Source organism: Hyalella azteca, unplaced genomic scaffold (genome assembly GCF_000764305.2).
Source record: "Hyalella azteca isolate HAZT.00-mixed unplaced genomic scaffold, Hazt_2.0.2 contig16847, whole genome shotgun sequence".
NCBI classification, from domain to species: domain Eukaryota; kingdom Metazoa; phylum Arthropoda; class Malacostraca; order Amphipoda; family Hyalellidae; genus Hyalella; species Hyalella azteca.
The window spans coordinates 7,310-23,669 of record NW_025946654.1 but is presented as its reverse complement, the minus strand read 5'-3'; the positions used below and the strand labels follow the sequence as shown (position 1 = coordinate 23,669).

The following is a 16,360-nucleotide window of genomic DNA, read 5'->3' as shown; positions in this document are numbered from 1 at the left end:
ATACAATGACTCATTCGGACGAGGCGATGTTTGAAATTTTTTCACATGAACACTTTTCATGATGAATAAAGCACTTATGGCCCACGATTGGGATAAAGCACTTCTGCACTCGCTGCTTACGATTATTCAAGTTTGAAAATGCAGCGCGATGCTATAGGCTCCACTTTTGAATTTACGAAATAAAAATGTCTGTTTTTTATTATCATTGTATTTCATAAAGTTCAAAGAGCGATATATGTTGATTTTTATGATGTCATCATCATTGGATCCTTCGGTCATCCCTCAGGCATAACGTTCTCGCAGGAAGCCAAACGTTCTCCCGGTCAAGTTCAAGCACTGACCCTGATCAGTGTTACGTGTAAGTGACGCAAGCTCGCCAAGGCTGCCCAACTAACATAACGCTTTAACTCCGCCCCTGCTTGCGGACGCTAGCCAATAGCCTGTCTTGTAGGTAAGGCAAGGTTACGATCAGGCACACAACGTGTCGAAAATCTCCGTGGTCACAGATAACGTGTGACGTAAGGAAGTCCTCGGTGCTGATATATAAGGGCTTGAGCACGTTAACTGTCGTCTGTTTGACGCGAAACGTGGTTGAGTTCGTTAGCAACGCCGGCAGAAGAGAGAACATTGAGTGGAACTAGTGTCGTCTGAGTCATTCGTTCGAAGCACACGATCTGTAATTCAATTTATTGTTGTTCTGTTAGTTTACTTTTGCCTTGAGTGAAAGGAAAGAACAGCGCAACATAAGACTCACGAAGACCAAACAACTTGTATTGAATTTATTGTCTTGGTTTGGTGAAGAGAAGATAAAGATCGCTTCTAACGATGGCTAACATTTGGATCCATGTGTCTCTGGTTGCTCTCTGCCTCGCGTTCACAGTCATGGCACAAACACACTCGAACTCAGGTGAGAATTATCTCTACATATTTTTTGAAGTCTTCTATCCGGGTATTATATACATGGACCAGTTACGTGAGAGTTTGTAATTCAAGCTTCACTGTAGGAATTCTTCCTCTGTCTGAATTTTCAATGTTTTAGCTTGTTATGAATTTATAAAGTGCTTGTATTGCAGGAGAGTGAACTCACGTTAGCAAATCCTTGAAACAAAACACACCACCGTGCCATCGTTTCCTTATACATCGTTTCGAATTTCGATCGTTGTTCACTTGGATTGAAAGCTCAAACAGCGTCATATAACTCTTTGTAATAATTTCACTCAATATTATTGGCAAGTGTTTTTAAATTAGAATAATCGCACATTTGCTCATCGCAATTCAATTTAATTTTTGCAACGTTGATAATTAATGTCGTTTTAATTTGCTGCCTGATGGAAATGATTCGCTCTTCCAGCGTGGTATCTTTCAATTGACAACTTTATCAGGCATTCACTTTTACAACAAGACTTTATTCTTTTGTGATCAGACCGGCGCAATCGTCATAATACATGAACACCCCATGAACGCCATACAAACTCGTACTCGATCATTTGTAGGAGTCCAACTGGAATTGATTAAAGTGACAGCACGTCTACCATGTCGAAGCGTCTTAAGCAGAATAAAACTTACTGGTTGAAACATTGTCCCTTTTCAGTTTTAACAGTTATATTATACTGTGTTTGGGCAATCCATATTTCGGTCACTATTGCCAACGAGGAGCAATTTGACCAAATTAACGAGCAATTTTTGCTGCGACCAGGAAAGATTCATTTATCTCTCAGCCATCTTCTTTGCATCTATACAAGCACTCTCCCTGCTTTTCTTGCTGAACTATCCGTAGCAGAAGTGCTGCACATAATACCAAAACTATTACTTCACATCATAATTATATTTTGTAAACATAATTTGCTCACAAGTCACAATTGATATAAACAAAAATAGAAATGAATCAAAGGTCATATAATGCTTAGATTCAGCAATAAAAAGTTTAGTTGTAGAGGTGTCTTGTTTCATCAATACATCATACGTGATAATGTAATGCAAATATATGATAGTTACATTAAATACTCTAAAGAAAGACGCGAAACGTATTCTATCCTTAAAATAAGGACATGGGAGTATTGCAGCCGCTGCATCCTCACAGCAGCTGCGAACAACGCTGAACTCAAACCAGTCCAGTACGGCTTGGAACGAAGATTCTTCCTCGCTTAGGGCATCCAAAAAAAGACTCCACCTCGCACGCGCATGAGACGTGACACATTTAAAAGTCGTATTAGGATGGTCAGGAAGGATCCTGAACTGCTGCGCGGATGAAAAATTTGTAATTAATTCTGTCATTTTACAATCTAACGTTGTAGCGGGCCAGATGCACTACATTTAATGTTCTATAAGGTTTTTACCCGCTAGTCCTGCGATACGCGGAGGATACTAAAACAATTCTTACTGCAGGAATGGGGCGGAATAGATATTGGGCCTGCAACAAAATTCGAAATTTGTACGCTAATCATTAGACGTTTAACAGAGAAGCAGTTGGCAGATAGCTGCTTCTATATAGTTGGCAGATAACAGAGAGCTGGCAATACTCAAAACGCTACAGCAAACATTTGCACAAATAGCGATATTCACAATGAAGCCTCCGCTCCCGATAAGTCACCGTGCATCAACTTCCCAACAAAAAATTCATACATTTGTTATCCCTAATCTTGCTTGGGAAAGTGCGGCGGCTTACAACCAAAAGCGCGGCCAAAAGTTGGGCCAATATAAACCGGCTGCTCAGCAACGTGATCTACAAGCCATGCCAGTGGTTTTCAACCGGTTACTATGCATGCATTGTCAGTCCTGCAGGCTGTTGCCCTCTACGCTGCATCGCAACCTTTTGTTTTTATATTATTCGCACTGAAGTATTCAAATATGGAGATTTAGCAGTAAAAACATTATGATTTTAAAACAAAAAAGTGCTCTCAATTTATTTATGAATGAGTGAATAGAATATTCCTTCGGGACGAATATTGATTAAATATCATTATTAAGTTGTAAGTGAAAGAAGTCTCATACCTACAGACTTAAATGAAATGTATCCGATTATTTTATATAGGACAGTCTGGTAGAAGTTTCGACACTGAAACGATGCAGGAAATAATTAAAAGGTTTAATTTTTTTGTTGTATTATCGTATCCATGCTTGACATCTTGTAACATGTGGATCGTGGCTGGAGAACTGATTGGCCTGCGGTCACTTTTTGATGAACTTGTATGCAAGAAATTGCCTTGGCTTTTTTTATAAGCACAGTGCAAGTGCTCTATGAACTTTGAAGTGCAACACATGCAGTGAGCTCAGTTTTGACTGTAAGCTCAGTTTTGACTGTAAGCTCAGTTTTGACTGTAAGCTCAGTTTTGACTGTAAGCTCAGTTTTGACTGTAAGCTCAGTTTTGACTCAATAAGCTCAGTATTGAATGTAATCTCAGTTTTGACTGTAAGCTCAGTTTTGACTGTAAGCTCAGTTTTGACTTTGAAGGGAAGCTGAGCCCGGATCAGATAGATCAATTTGACGGGGACATTGACGCCTCTGGCTGCTGTACCGATATTATACAAGTTCAATGCCGAAAATTAGGAATAAAGCCCATTCGTAGTGGGTACTAGAATAATGCTGGAATTAAGCCAACATTTGTATTTAATTACTTGAGTTCCGTATAAAAGTCACGTTACGGCGACACAAAACATGACGATTAAGTGAGCAATTTTTGTTTAACCAAAAAATTTGTTAATATCAATTACAATAAAAATATAAATTTCATTTTCTTTGTCGGGATTTATATTATATCATTGCATTATTTGAATCGCTTACGCAGTGTGGCTTACATTTCTTAATCGCAAAATAATAAAAATTTTAATGCATTTGACTTTGACCAGCACACGACTAAGATAATTTTGGTATTTAAAACCATCATGTATTTTGAGTGCACATAATTCTTATAAACGTTAAAAAACTGACAAGAGTCTAAAGATTAAAATCCGAGGCTGCATAAGACGGTCTTTCCAACTATCCACATGTTCAGTCAACGCTAAGCCTTATCCTCAAATCCTAGTTACGACAGAGCGCTAGATCGGTCACTATTTTACCTCGGACAAAATAACGACTCTAGAGAATGTAATGCTTTATGTGACACCAGTTTTTGCCGTGCCTAATCAGCATTCGGAGAGGCCAGAGTACATCATGAAGTGTACGACTTACTTGACCTTTGCTGATGATGTGGTGCACGAGGGCTTGTCTTAAGTACAGAATTTATGACCGTTGGGATTGACTTCAAGCTACCATTTCCTAGGTAGCACACCCCTGGACTTCACTATACATATAGAACGAAGTTCAGTTCTTCATTTTTATTCAGTTCGAAGTATTTAACAATGAGGAATTTAGGGGAAAGTCAAGTAATTCCGAAGACTTGGTGCCGTAAAAAACAACTGTTTATAACAATGTATTCAATTCACGATCCAGCTCATATTTGTAACGAGCTGACATCTTGATACCGTGAAAGTCTCCGAGTACAAATATCTATTATTCCAGTCACATGTGAGAACCCTGAACCTTGCCTTGGATTAGGTCATCAATACCAATAAAACGATAACTCGTCAGTAAACTCGCACGTGCTAACAGAAGAATATCCATAAACGGCCCTCGCACCAAACAACCAAAAGTTGTAAGCTCATTCCAGCCAAATACTCTCACTAGCTGACGCCAGTAGGTCGCAGTGGACCACTGCACCGCTATACCCGGAAGCCGTTCATGACCAGCATAATCAATGTTCCTTCCTCTGATATAGGATCGAGCTCCAGGAATATACATTCTCCTTAGTTCATGGACGTGCACCAAGCAAATCGTGCATGTAAACTTTGATTTAAGTTATTTTTCCCAACTAAGCAATCTCTTAGATGGACTGCTTCAGCCAAAAAAAATATCAATCCCACATCCCTGTGAAGTATTATGTATATATAGTTGGTATATGGTTGGAGTGGTTGTGACATGAGCAACCGACTTGGATTCTGGAGTGCTAAGCAGTTAATTATGGCTATCATGGTAATTGAAGCAGGTAATTTCGAAGAAATAATGGCCATCATGACAAGAATCTCGGTAACTTCCTTCTGGAGTAGCAATTTATCCCGCATGAAATTGCTGTATACGGCAATAGAACGGCAGTGTCATCCAACTACATTGGAATTACCAACGAAATGGAAGGTCATTTGAAGCCGGAAATGATATCCTCTATAATTTTACAATGGTCATCCATAGTGATCTGTCTGAATATCAAAAGTTGTTATCTCTTACTGAATAACTCGTCCCAACTGCAGAAGTTCTACCTATTCTATTCGAGACATTGAAGTAGGAAGCATCTATCTCCAAGCTTCCGCTGTTTAAAGCAAGTTGCCGATATCAGTCGAGTCTTGTATCTTTTGGATACCTCTCGAAACTTACTTTCGATCATATCCTGCTTCACTGTTTAGCCAAATAATGGAGCGGCATTTGCTTTCGTGCCATCTGTTTGGGCAGATCCAATTTATCGCCCACAAGTCGGGAACTTGATGCCAAAATCGCATTGTCCTGCGACGCTGTGAATGCCAATTACGGACGCTCCGCTACGTTGATTAGGACAGGCATACGAAATGCTGTCGTGGGCCAAACAATCACCCTCGCTTTTGTTCTTCCGGGCACCGAAAAACACGCTTCCGTCGATCATCGTACGAGTGAGGCCTCATTTTTCTAGCGGTGCTGTCGTCCTTTCAATTCAAGAGATTGTCAAAGTCTCGAGCGTGTGAAGCTTACCGAGTGTCCTACTTGAGGATCGGCTACCTTCGCCGTACCGTAGTAAATAAGAGACCAGGGAAAAAATTAGAGTTCACACTAAAAACTTTACGCGAGAAACGTAGTTCAAAACTGTTGCAGTCCCTGTGTCGACACGAGGAATGACCAAGCATTTTTCAACAGATAAACAAGGATATTCTCTTCAAGATTTGAGATGCGAAGGTAAACAGGGATGTCAAACAATGATGGAACGAAGAAACGTGTGCCGCTACACGAGAAGACGGAACACGCTTGTGTAATTGTAGAGAGACTTAAATTATCTATTTAATAATAATGCCATCGTATATGATCACGTTTCCAAACATAATTTAAACTTATTTAAATAACATTCTTAGTATATCTTGCTCACAAACTAGAATGGAAAATTTAAACGATTTATCTATTAATGTAGTTTCGTGCAAACAAGTGTTGCATGAATTCCTTCCCAAGTTCATACATTATCATATTCTCGGCACTTGAAATATAATGCACGTACGAGGATTTACATTAGAATTTTTATAAGTCATAAATACAACGTGGGAAGGAACTTCCTGCTGCGAACAGCTCCTATTAGACCCGATGACACTGAACTCTGTGAGCTGCTGGAGAGCTTCGTGCAATGCGAGTTCTCCACGAAGATTATAATTGAATTAAAGTGAAAGTGCAAGCGAGCTGAATTTCTGGAAGCTGGTGTTGAGCATTAAGTTCCTCGTCATATTAGTATGGTGCAACTGCTTGTGTTATTTAATTAACCTCGTGTGTCGCCAGTGCAATGGACAGGTAAATACGCTTCGTGGCTCTCAGTGTTTTTCCAGCAAATTGTTGTGTTGTGATATATTTTCTCGAGAGCAAATGCATTTTCAGACTGCACCAAATTTAGTGAAAAATACGAGATAAAATTATTAGGCTGGCTCATGCAAAATTATTTGAATGATGATGCATTAAAATATTGTACTTTTTCTGTGTTGAACGACACTTCCGTCACATTCTGCACGAGTCTTTCCTATATCGTGCGAATGAAATCCTGGAATCTGACCAAACAATCAAGTTCTTATTTATGGTCAGTAGTTGATTTCCTGCTCCCGAGCCCAGAGCGACTTGAGGCAATTGCCAGTAGCAGGGCTCGCTAAGCTGTAACAGATTTGCATATATAAGGATAAGGAGACATAAAAATACACGACACCGAGCGCTACTGCTTGTAAAAGTTTGATATTTTTGCTTTCCGCGCTCAATCGGAATTGTATTAAGCTAAAAAAAAATTGAAAATACTTAGTGAGAGATAGATGCTTTTAGAATATCGGCAACGGAATATGAAAAAGCTTGCTGATAGATCAGAACATTAGTGGCAGCACGCATACTTTGCCGATTTATGGCTCACGATTTTACCAGTCGTTCTCACATTTCCGAAAGAATAAAATCATTTGAATCATTGAAGTTAGCTGATGTTCTACAAGTTCCATGAAAATCATGCAGCCATTGCTCTAAATTTTACTCTTACATTAAATAAGGCACTTATAGTGGCGGTGAGAAGTAACTTCCCTGACTGGCAGCAGAAATATTTAATTATAAGGCTTTTTTCTGAACCTCATTTGATATTATTTCACGGGTACTTTTAGTTACTATAATTTTTTTAAATCACTGATGTGTGGTTTGGTTTTATTCCTATTACCAGCCTGGAAAAATATATTATTTTCATTCATGTGAGCAGACAATGTTATAGCCGCTTTTACTCCGCCGGGCGATGAGCAAATGTCTTTCCTGAAATTTAAGGAGCAAAGTAATATTAACAACTTTATTTCTAAATCTAACCCTTTCCTCTTTTTTATCAACGTCACAAGATCACACAATTAGGAACAAATTTTACAGGAAATATTTCAACATGCGGTGCCAAGGAAGGCCAGGCTTCAAATACGCGAACAATAAATTTTAACATATAAACATTAGGTATATTGGACATGAAAAGTGTATATAGAAGGAAACCAAAATATTCACAGGAAACGAAATTTACGTCAATCCCGCGAGAATGGTATTTATTTATCGGCTTCCATAATTATTGGCTCGCATCTCGAATGTAATTTTTTTCATTTAGCCATTGCCAGATAATTACTTACAAATCGGGAAAGGTTCTACGGTAAACTTGTCCTACGCTGACCCTCTTCGGCAATGAAAACTGTTATTCCTGACTCGTAATTCCTGTGTCAAGTCCAAATTACAGTTCCTTGTTCCCTAAGTACGGCCTTCGGTCGTGCTGCGATTCAAGCCCCTGAAGTAAAGCCCTTTCGATCACCACTTTTTGGGCCGATTACGTCCAACGAGGATAAATAAATTTCCCTCAAAATTCTGCTAGGATTCAGGGAAGTGAATTCGATTGAGGAAGTGTCTCTGTGGCTCGTGACTCAGCACTCACTCTAAGCAAACGGCCTGAGTGTATTCATCTGTGCCTACAGCAGCCTTCCATGGGCCCGTTGTATACGTGCCTCAATCATGTACCAATTGCCTTACGCACACGCAATAGTTTAGAAAACTATATGATACTCCTCAGATTGCCAACTTGAGAAATTGGCATCACTGAACTGAAATCAAGCGTGAAATTTCAAAAATTTTTAAGTAGTTGTTTCAATGCTAATTCGAAAGTCTCCGGAGTGAAAACTTTTTTACTCGACATAAAGTTTTTCGCAAATTTCTTAAAGGAGATTCAATCTTAATATTAATAAATTCATTTCTCGAAGCATGTTGTGAACCTACTCAAGATATTTTACATATTGTGAGCGTATAAATTAAAATGCCACATCATCATTTATCGCGCTGAGTTTTGAAGGCAGCGGCGGTTGATTGGTTGCCTGGAATGCAGAGCCACGTCATACGCGGGTAGCATTTCCTCTCTTAGAACAGGTAAAATAGAGAGGCTATATTTTAATGAACAAGGAAACGCCGACTTTATCGTATTCCTGAGACGACACGACTAATGTGGCTGCCGCTTTACGCGTTAGGTCCAAATTTTTGGAGGTCATTGGAATGATCCTTCGGTGGAAAGTTAGTTACAAGGAAGTCGGTATTTTTTCCGTGACTAAACATTTTGCATTGTTTCCTCCTTAGAGTCATTTTATATCATGCATTGAAATAGAGATGACACTTTCGTTGGGACTTTTTCCTACGCATTTGCTTGAAAATCCAGGCAAGGTTAATCATGTTAATTCAGTCGAATCATGCGACTGAGTACAACTAAGTTTAGTAGAAAATTTCTTATTCCCATTTCTATAAAATTGATTATATAAGACAACTTCTGACTACAAGGTTGTAATATTTTACCGGTATTATTTGTAAAGGCAGAGGAGATCTTATGTATATATGAGGTTGAAGGTGAGAACCGTCCATGTTCATGGGAAATGGTTTGGAATGGTCTGGTAAAGAACTTTTTGACTCTCACTACCTTCGTCCTGTGTACTGTGTAGACAACTATCCAAACATGCGTGATCTGAAAATGACTATCCTGTGAATATGGCAACATGTATGTAAAAATGACGACAATGACGACTTAGTCATTCCAGTTGGTGTGAGCTTCATATCCTTTAATGTATTGGCATGCATGCATGGTCGGAGACGGACTATCCAGTGAATGTGACGACAAAAATGTTTACTTCATCATTCCATTGAGTGCGATTTTCACATCCTTTCATGAATGGCCTGAGAACAACTATTCTGAGTTTGACGGCACAAAATCTTTACGTCTTCATTCCAGTCGATAATATGGTCGATATATGGTCCAGTCGATAATATGGTCGATATATAAATCGACCATATCAAGCAAGCTTAATATGGTCGATAAATATCCTGTAAATAGAGCTGAGAACTCCTCAATGAGGATTTATGTTACAATAAAACTTCTATTTTGATTGGGATACTGGGAAGTGTTATTTGTAATTAGTAATTAATTTAATGATTTTTGCAAGCGCAGCGGAAAGAATGGGTAAGATGGGACCGTCTGTACTAAACCACATAAAAAAGCCGCGACACATCAAAGCGATGTCAACTCAAGCAGTGACCACGTACTTAGAATTTTTGCGTGTAAAAAATCAAAATTAATGATCTAATTTGACCACAGGCAAACGCATTGAGTTCAAAAAAATTACTGTAGATTAGATCAACATTGATTAAATTATTGAAAATTAGATGAATGTAATATTTATTTCGAATTGAAATACATACTACATTGATTTCTCATCAACATCTGGTTTGACTAGTAAATTCAGAACCAATTTTTCGTGGGATAGTTAATAATAATTATTTCCACTGTAACTGGCAAAAATGAGGTACTCACTGTGAAAATAATAGTGTGGCAAATCATCGCAAATATTTCACCAACATTTGCATTACATATTAATGATATAGACGTCAGGTATGAATTTTCCAAGAGGATATATATTGTAGTGGGAGACTTAGAGGCTTGTTTGTAATGGTGTAGTAGAAAAAATTCTTCAAATATTTACCAACAAGACAAACTATGTCGACCTTCTCCGCCTTCGCGTCAGGCAGCAACCGCAAGCTTTTGTGAAGGAATTTTAATCCTCCTGATCGCATTTTCTATCATTCAGGGGAAAACGTTTCATTTTCCAAACTTCCGTGAACAACGAGGACTAATTCATGAAAATAATATGATAGGTACACAAACACTGTTATAATTCTTTGGTTGTGCGAATACAGTACCGTACATCTAAACTTGTAATAACCTTCATAGACTTGATAATTATTAATCACTCGGGCAAGGGTCGAGGTGCGAATTATCAACGAGGTGACGCCAAGAAACTGCAGCACGATGTTTTATTTACCTATAGACCTCCGCCAACTGTCACCGTGTCATAACCATGGAATAAATACGCATTTTTTGTCCCTCATTTGACATGTGTCATTCACATAACCAATATTATTTCGTAAACTTATAAGTAAGCAGAAAATATGCCAGACATACCAAACGAGGCTTCTGTATCGAGCTTGAAACACTGACGAAAGTATGCATTGAATGGCACTATCTTCTACACAGAGCTTATGCATTGAAATAAATAAAAATCTTATCTTGCAATTGACTTGATACGATTTGCAGCAATAGAATGATTTGCATGACAAAAAGCGTGCATTCTTAATTAGAATATCGTGGGCTCTCCTTCGTACGTCTGGCCCTGAGTACCGTTAGAGGACAAGCCTCCACCAAAGATGGCCTTCTTTCATGACGAAGAATTGATTATTTCAGACACATGTGAACCACTTGAAGAACTCGGGTTAAATGCACTGAGGAAGCATAACGTTATATAGGTTTCAGAAGCAAATACGTATCTATTGGTAAAATTCAGTTTGTTCTTCGATGTCATCAATAGCTTATTTGTGAATTCAAGTCTGAAAACTCATGGAAAATTCCAATGATGAATAAAACCCTATAAAAGATCTAATTACTGCGTGATTCATAGAAATTGAATCATTATATCTTCTATTTTATTAATTATACTAATACCTATAGGCCTACTGATAAAAATACACTAATTATAAACCTCAATTACGTGAATAATATTGCTTTCGAACAAATTTAAATAAATACGAATAAATTTAGCTCTCAAACAGAGTGGCAAACCAGAGATTTTTCAGAATCAGTTCATTTTTAATTTCCTCATTTACTCAAGATTTAAACCAATATCTTATATATGACAATGCCAGTATCCATGATACCGGTCGACTCATAGGACTCAAAATTTAACTTGAAATTTGTCTTGAAAACTCTGCTTTGCCACTGTATATGCTCTCAAATCTCGTCAACTGCTACGAATGCGAAGCAGCTTAATCGAGGTCACATGGCGGTAACAAAAGCTATCTTTATACCGCCTATAAACACATCTAATCTAGGTGACTGTAAATAATGCACTTGTAGAGAACTTTAAATAATTTGGTTTCTATGATTTGTTAAGCATTTCACCGTACAACCTCATTTTAGTTCAAGACTCACTCAAGGTAACTCATTCTTTTATTCACAATCTGCGTGCGATGCATAAAGTTGCGATGAATCAATTCTAATCATTATCATCATTCCTAAGAAGGCTTGGAGAAAGAAGCTGTCGAGAGTTCCGTTACAGATAAATATCGAAAAGCAGGCCTAATGTTTTATCTTGATGTACCTGTGACTTTTTGTGAGGCTTAAACTTTCAAGTTATTTTCTGAAGTTGGTGAGAGTAAAGATGAGCAAAATTTGAGCCTACAAATTCTTTCTTTCCTATCTTTAGGCAGAACGTACCGTTGTGAATAGGTTTGCATCGCAGACAATTAAACGATTCAGTCGAATCTAGGAGGCAGAAAAAATATTTCAAATAATTAAAACTTGTAAACGAAGTTTTTGGAAGGTCACTAAATATTATAAAACTTTTGAGGCCAAATTTAAAACTAAAATGTGAATGCTAAAGAATATGCGGAAGAGTTCCATCAAGTAAAACTGGTTTAAGTTATTCTTGATCGCTGAAACTATTTTAGACAATTTATTAAAACTTCCATTTATGTCTATTTTCCATCATTAAAACTTCCAACTTTAGATGATTGAAGCCTAAAGGTATATATAATAGATTTCAATCAAATGATACTGGGAAGGCTACTTAGACTCTGGAATAATATCGAAAATAATTTTAAATTAATACAGTACGAAGAGTTACGACGAAAATTTTCCTCTTCCAAATATTTGTCCTAACATATTTTTTGTTGGTAGCTTGTCTGGACGACAACAAGGACTGCCCTAAGTGGGCGCTCAGCGGCGAGTGCTACCACAACGCTGGCTTCATGTTCGTCCACTGCCCCCGTACCTGCGGCCAGTGCGGCTACAACGGTAAATTGAAAACTGCAAATATTACTGATATTAGGTATATCACTTATAATACGAAAGTATACAGTCGTATTGAAGTAGCTCTGTTTTGGATGTGAAAACCTCTAAAACGCAAGTACTGAGTACGGGTAATATTAAATAAAAAATGTCTCCAATGACTAATCACATTCATTTTCTATTCCATAAAACCAATAAGCAATATTGATGCCAAGAATGTCCAAAAAATGATCTTCTGCAATCGATTTTTTTTTTCTTGAGAACAACACTATAATAACCTTTGCAAGTAATATAGCACTAAATTATGGCATAAATACATGTGATTCTGAATACTTATTAGTGTGTACTGTTATTCGCGGAAAAATGCTAAAATAGCTGCCGCAATTTACAGTCATCGTTTAGAAAACTTAGCCCTCATTGTTCAACGGAACTCGCTAGCCCTGATGTTCCACACCTACTGTGCTCGAGTTAGAAGTCCTATGATATCGTCTAAGGCAGATATATATTATTAAAGTTATATAATGTATAATATGACATATGTATAAGCGAATATAATGCAAAAGACAATTCATCAATGTGCAGATCCTAACTGCCACAACGCGAACTTCATGTGCGCGGGCTGGGCAAAGGCAGGAGAGTGTCGCAGGAACAAACCCTACATGGCCAAAACGTGCGCCCGAGCATGTGGCTTCTGTGTCCCCGCTAAAGGTAAAGATTAAAATTTCGATGTAATAACGACAATTCTAGTTACCAGGCAGTCAGATGCGGATAACGATGACCGTGATTCGTAGACAGAGACTCGCGATCCGTAGACAGAGATTCGCGATCCGTAGACAGAGAATTCATCTTTGTCTCATGACGGAAACGCTTTTCATCTGATTTTGAGATACGAGTAGCGTTGGCGACGGTCGATATCCGAGCAGATAAAGGATTCAAATACATGCGTTCATTTTCACAACTCATTTAAATAGTTTCTTTATGCTCAGACAAGGAATTACCTCACGCCAACTCCGCATCCCCAGGAAAACGAGCAAGTTATAGAAAGCTTCAGAAGCATCTAGAGCGGGTGTAATTGTAAAATTACCTATGTCCGCTGCGTTCTCAGTTATACTTCAGCCCTCTTCAAATTATGTACACGAAGCTCATTTTGTTTTAAATTCAAAAACAACCAACGTAGCAAATGTGATAAGTGAATTGTATGTTTATATAAATATGAATAAGTAACTTGCTGATCACCATTTGTTCTGCAGACCACAGCGTCCCTCACATTCGCCCCAACGTCGTGACGCGCTTCTGGGACAACTGGAGCGTCGGAACAAAAGCTCATCCTAATAACGTTTAATTCTTCTGCTTCCATCAATTATTCATCTCGTAATTAATAATAAGTCATGTCGCTCAAACACATTCCAATCGTTATTTCGTTCATCACTCATCGTGTGTCATGATCATCGTCAATCGTCATAATTATCAATCTCGTCATACATCATACATGCTGTAATGAACCTAACTACCGAATCGCGATATTATCGAGTGCCTGGCGTTTTACTAATTCTTGATGTGAATATTGATTCCCGGTTTTCAAAGCGGTCAAAGCTTAGGCATGTACCACCGTTAGCCTTTACTTTATGTGACACCATCTATGAAAGTTTTTAATAAAAATATTGGATAATATTGCAGAACTGGCTATTATAAATTTGATACTGATTAAAGTTATTTAGCATCTTTCGTACGATGCCAAATGTTATGCGATATAAAACAAATCAGCTGATAATTACATACTCAAATTAAGTTATTTAAAATCACTACAATGAAAGGATTAATTTCTTTCCGTATTGACATAACCGTGTGTAAGTTTCGTCAGCAACCAAAGTATAAACATCACATAGAAGGCTGAATTTTCATCGTTACATACTTTCAGAATTCATGTAACCCTAAATCGTGTGAAATTCTATTCGGCAACATCAATCGTCGAGCTAAACGTGTTGCTCTCTTGCGCGTGACAAACGAATGCGTCTCGAGGAAGCGAGATCTGAACTCGAACTCGTGACCCAAAGAACCAGCAGCTCCGCGCATCACGGTAGGCTAATATCCACGCGGGTTCCTCGTAAATTTGTGCGCCTAAAATTGGAATACTCATTAGAATAAGATTTGTTACTTTTTCATAAGGTTCAAAGCTCAAATTGATAAGGTCTTTCAATGTTTCTAATAAGTTCTTACAATTCAGTGCCAAAATACTTGAGTTTGTTGGTAAATGATAATGCATATAGATAACGTTCCGTGCACCATGATTAAAATTAGTTCAATCATGGCGCGCACCACTTGCTCACAATCATTTAAAATATGTACTACCATAAATAAGTTTGTCCTCCATAATTACGCGAATATAAATTTAGCTTGAAATTGGAAACTAATTATTCAAAGTTCAAACAACAATCACCTTAACGAACAGTTCGAAAATTTATTTAATCCTGTGCGCTGATTAAAACCGTCTGCATGCAATTATTTTATGCCTCAGATGAATATTTTTATTCAGCGTAGACGTGCCACACAAGAACAGCCAGAAGATAAAACTTGCACGCCTCTGGTGCGGCATTGCAAATTTAAGAGATCTATTATATTAATACACTTTTTGTTTAAAATATATCATGTATTCTGATCGTTCAAAGAAAAGGGAAACGAAGCACTAGAGAACGCACTGCTAGAGGCATAATTTACTCTCAGTTAACAGCTTTCTGCTACATTTTTAGTTAGCTGTATCATACTTTAGACATACTAAAGTCTAGTTAGATCTTGTGTTCCAAGTGTTCGGAATATAAGATATTACTAGACTTTCTTTCTGTTCGGGCTCCCGAAGAGGCATTATCTTCTTAATGTAAGCGCTGTTCTCAAGTCCACAATTCAAAAAGCCTGTTGAGACACCGAGAATATTTCCGATTGCTTGTTTGATAAGAAGTTTAGTGTCAATCGACTACCTAGGCAAAGTTAGCATTCATTTATTTATACCGGAAATAGAGGCTACGTTCCTGCCAATTCGATACTTATATATCTGATAAGTGTTGAAAAATTGTTATTTTTACGACCACTCAGCGGTCATGGACTCTTGAGATACTGCACAGTATTGAATATGTAGTTCAGAGACGGCGGTACAAGATTAGATCCATGAATACTAAAACAATTTGATTGATGAAAATTTTATTTACTGTCCCGCAATGAGCAAGAAATAAATTATTAAAAGCTTGTTAATCATGAAATCTAAATAAAAACTAAAACATGTAACAAAGGCTGTTATTCAACCACCTGAATTACACAATTACCCCGTATGAAATGAGAAGACGTATTGCAGAACCTTACCATATCATTTCACCGGCGAGCAGACCTAAGCCGCGACTGAAACTGAAGCAATTTTTAACAGACTTGCAAAGACAGATCAAGCAGCTTCGAATACGGTAGAATTGTAAAGACAGATCAAGCAACTTCGAATAGTGTAGAATAGGTACCAGCACGATTCTAATCCACGTAAAGATTTAAAACATTTTATCAACATGAGTGTGTTGAGATCCCGGTCGTGATGCTTGCAGGATAAATTTACCAGTTTCTCTCATCAAACAAAATGCATTCAGTTAAACTCCATTCATGTGTGTAACTTTTCAAAGCAAGCAAAATAAGAAACAGGATGGTTAAGCATCAATATAGACCATACTAAATGTAAGAAATGTAGTGGTTTTGCATCTGATCTCTTTAAC

General features: G+C 37.8%; 1 protein-coding gene across 1 annotated transcript; it reads left to right on the top strand.

Annotated features, from left to right (window-relative positions):
* The first annotated feature begins 562 nt into the window (after positions 1-562).
* On the top strand, positions 563-15,846 carry LOC108680472 (putative tyrosinase-like protein tyr-3). The gene is made up of 4 exons (XM_018169294.2): positions 563-907; positions 12,507-12,623; positions 13,200-13,325; positions 13,868-15,846. The coding sequence occupies exons 1-4, from the start codon at positions 826-828 to the stop codon at positions 13,957-13,959; spliced, it is 417 nt and encodes a 138-aa protein (XP_018024783.1). The 5' UTR covers positions 563-825; the 3' UTR covers positions 13,960-15,846.
* The last annotated feature ends 514 nt before the right edge of the window (positions 15,847-16,360 follow it).